Genomic DNA, 3,449 nt, shown 5'->3' with positions numbered 1-3,449 from the left:
TATAGTCTGGCGATTCTGGCGGGTAAACTAAAAAATTTACTAGCCAATGGCGATTCAATTGCCAAGGTGTCCATAGAGGGTTGGAGTAGCAATTTTGAAAAATTCTAAACGTTTTTTTTCAGGCTAAAATGACCGAACGATACCAAGAGGGTTAAACCCTTTTTCAATCTTTGTTTTATTTGCATGTCTAAGGCTGCGTTCACACTGCAAGCATTAGTGCTCAATTTAAATTTATTGCTCAGATCCGAAATTTTTGTATGGCTGTTCACATTGTCATTTTTAAATGTGGCCAATATCAGATTCCAGTGTGAATGAATGACAGTCCTGAACTGAGCCGCATGTGCAAAAGAACGATAACAAGACGGCATGAAGTGCGCTGTCATACGGAAGTAAACACTGAGGCCAATGAAGTAAGCATTTATGTGTTCATTTATAAGCTGATGTGACGTGAAAGGCAGTGAATTTGTGAGCAGGTGGATGACTTTGATAAGGAGGACGAAGATGAGGAGACAGAGGTCAAGTTATTAAATATTTACCATACAACCCTGTAAGTTTATCTTGTATAGAGTAGGGGTTGCACCGACTAATCGACTAGTCGACTTCAATGCTCTGCCATGACGCTTTAAGCTTGACGTCGACTAGTCGCTGGTCCTATAGAGGGCGCAACAGGATAAGAAATCTTTGAAGGACTTCCACATTTACGCTCCGTTTCCAAACAGTTCAAATGACAAATAAATGCATATTCTGAAAGCGCTCCACAAGACATGTGATTATATTACTGGATGCTCGAAATTGAACGGGAGAATGCACGTTTTAAACAGCTTATTGTACAGGTAAGTTAATCGCCGTTCTAATCTAATGCGCTGCTGCACTGTAACACACACACATAGGCTACAGACAGTAGCGCGTACATCACATGCACAGAATCATTCAACGCGGAAATGTATTGTCAACACTGTTCTGTGATTTCTCAATAAAATAGCTTAGAAACTGAAAAGTTCAAGCATTTATTTCTTAATAACTAAATTCCACAGCTTCACTACTAATAGAGAGACGCTGCCAGGTAGAATTAATTCACACACGCAATCACTCTCACTAATGCATTCATATTAATGTAATCTTTACTGTGCTACTTTATCTGTATCTGATTTAGAATGAGCAGAAATATGTGAGAAATATAACGACCCAAATACAAAAGAACTGATAAAAAAGCTGTTATAGGAGCAACAGCCATGTGGGCAGCGCTGTCATATGCCATAGCTGTGCGCAAGGTGTTTGTCACAGCTTCAGACTTATTTGTTCATTAATGACGTCATCAGCGACTAGTCGACTTCGACTCGACTTTCATCACATAAAAGTCGACTTCAAAAAATCAGAAGTCGTTCAACACCTAGTATAGAGCTGTCACTGTAATACACCTTAAAACAACACCACACTGTCTATATGACTGTTCAGACTGCAGTCGCATTGCAACACATCTGACCTGAATCGGATTTAGGACCACATATAAACGTGGCCCAAATCAGAATCGTAAAAATCAGATTCCATGTGGTTTGTGCTGTTCACATTGTTATGAAATTAAAAAAAAATGAGTTATTTAAGAGCAAAAAAATCTACATTTTCCTGCAGTGTGAATGAAGCATAAGTGGTTTCCCATCACAGCTGAGTCCATGAATCTCTCTACTAATGAGCTGATGATCTGAATCAGGTGTGTAAAAAAAAAGCAAAGTGAGACCTGTGTGAGGAGCCGGTTCTGCTCCTTCAGTATGTGGATGGCCCGAGGAGGTGCTGGAGCAGGAGGAGCGCTGGAGGAGCCTGTGGACGGGAACGTCTGGAGAACAGCATATTTTTCAATCAGCTCAGTAACAACAATAATATATCAGAGTGAAAGGAGGTTTTATACGAACCTTCCCGGAGAATGAAAGTAAATCGCAGAGGCAGCGTGTGACGTCCTGCAGTTTAGGAAGAACAACGTCCAACTGACTCTGACAAGATTCAGCCAAAAACTCCTGAAGAAATAAAATAAAATGTCAGAAATTAGCATTTTGATTAAGGGATCAATATTTGATCCCTTAATCAAATCAAAGTGGGCGTGGTGCGCTGCGAGAGGAGGGGGAAGAGGGGAGACAGACAACACACACAGCTTCGGATTCAGACAGTTTCATTTCACTCCCATCGAGTTAAAAACACAAATAAATGCACAGCCATTTGCACTCTGTATCGAAAACATACATGAACGTGCTGTTGCACCTCTGATAACTTTTTAAGACTTATTCTGCGGTGATTATATAAGCCTTTTGATGGGTTGTGTCACAGAGCTGTAAAAACGGTTATACTCAGTAATAACTCTTATTAAAAAAGCAAAAACAAACACTCTCCTTCGATTCAGATGACGCATTTACTCTGTGCTGTTTTTGGAAGTCAAATGGTGCCTCCCAAATCGCGTACTTATGCACTATTCTATGACGTTTTGTAGTATAAAGTAGTGCATTCACACTGAAAATTTCAAAAAGAAAAAGTGCACCTTAAATACCTGTATGATGCACTTAAATAACCGAAAGTGTGGAATGTTGGACACTTCATGCACTCAACTGTCGCAGCTTTAATTAGGTAGAGAAGGGGGAGGAACTATCAGACTCCAATTATGAATGACAAAATAGCCTTATATAATTCATTAGGGATGTGCATCTCATTACAGTTTAGGCAGAACAACGTCCAACTGACTCTGACAAGATTCAGCCAAAAACTCCTGAAGAAATAAAATAAAATGTCAGAAATTAGCATTTTGATTAAGGGATCAATATTTGATCCTGGGATATTTTTTTAAGCAAATTTATTTGTTGTTTATTTGCTCTGTAACAGGCAAACTGTCTTAAAACAAAAATATCTGTAGCCATTTGAAATTAGAGGTAACCACTGCATTTTAATCATGATCCAAACAAACATGCTACACACATAGCACGAGTAGTTGTTTTTTATCTGAATTTGATTGTATAATTTCAAGATAAAGAAGGCAAAACCAGAATGGTCTGACCTTAGATTTGGAAAAACTATGCTACCTAAGACACTTGTGCAAAACAAAAACAGCAGACGGACTGAAAGAAAATGCAAATTCACTCTCTAGCCCCTTTCACACATACAGTCTTTACTGGTAAATTACTGTTAAAGGGTCATGAAACCCCCTGTTTCAGCACTGGTTAATTCTCACCACAGTTTTAAAAAATGCTAAAAAAGTGGGCGTGGTGCACTGCGAGCGGAGGGGGAAGAGAGGAGACAGACAACACACACAGCTTCGGATTCAGACAGTTTCATTTCACTCCCATCGAGTTAAAAACACAAATAAATGCACAGCCATTTGCACTCTGTATCGAAAACATACATGAACGTGCTGTTGCACCTCTGATAACTTTTTAAGACTTATTCTGCGGTGATTATATAAGCCTTTTGAC

General features: G+C 39.2%; 1 protein-coding gene across 1 annotated transcript in view; it reads right to left on the bottom strand.

Annotated features, from left to right (window-relative positions):
• The window catches only part of LOC107660368 (uncharacterized), a 28,973-nt gene that overhangs the window by 11,662 nt on the left and 13,862 nt on the right, over positions 1-3,449 (bottom strand). Inside the window, exons 4-5 of the mRNA XM_016449635.1 lie at positions 1,908-2,009; positions 1,736-1,831 (exon numbers count right to left, since the gene is read on the bottom strand). Coding sequence (XP_016305121.1) covers positions 1,736-1,831; positions 1,908-2,009 — 198 coding nt within the window. The remainder of the gene's footprint in view (positions 1-1,735; positions 1,832-1,907; positions 2,010-3,449) is intronic.

Source organism: Sinocyclocheilus anshuiensis, unplaced genomic scaffold (assembly GCF_001515605.1).
Source record: "Sinocyclocheilus anshuiensis isolate Anshui unplaced genomic scaffold, SAMN03320099.WGS_v1.1 scaffold1943, whole genome shotgun sequence".
NCBI lineage: Eukaryota > Metazoa > Chordata > Actinopteri > Cypriniformes > Cyprinidae > Sinocyclocheilus > Sinocyclocheilus anshuiensis.
The sequence above is the reverse complement of the archived record's forward strand: the minus strand, read 5'-3'. Positions and strand labels throughout refer to the sequence as shown.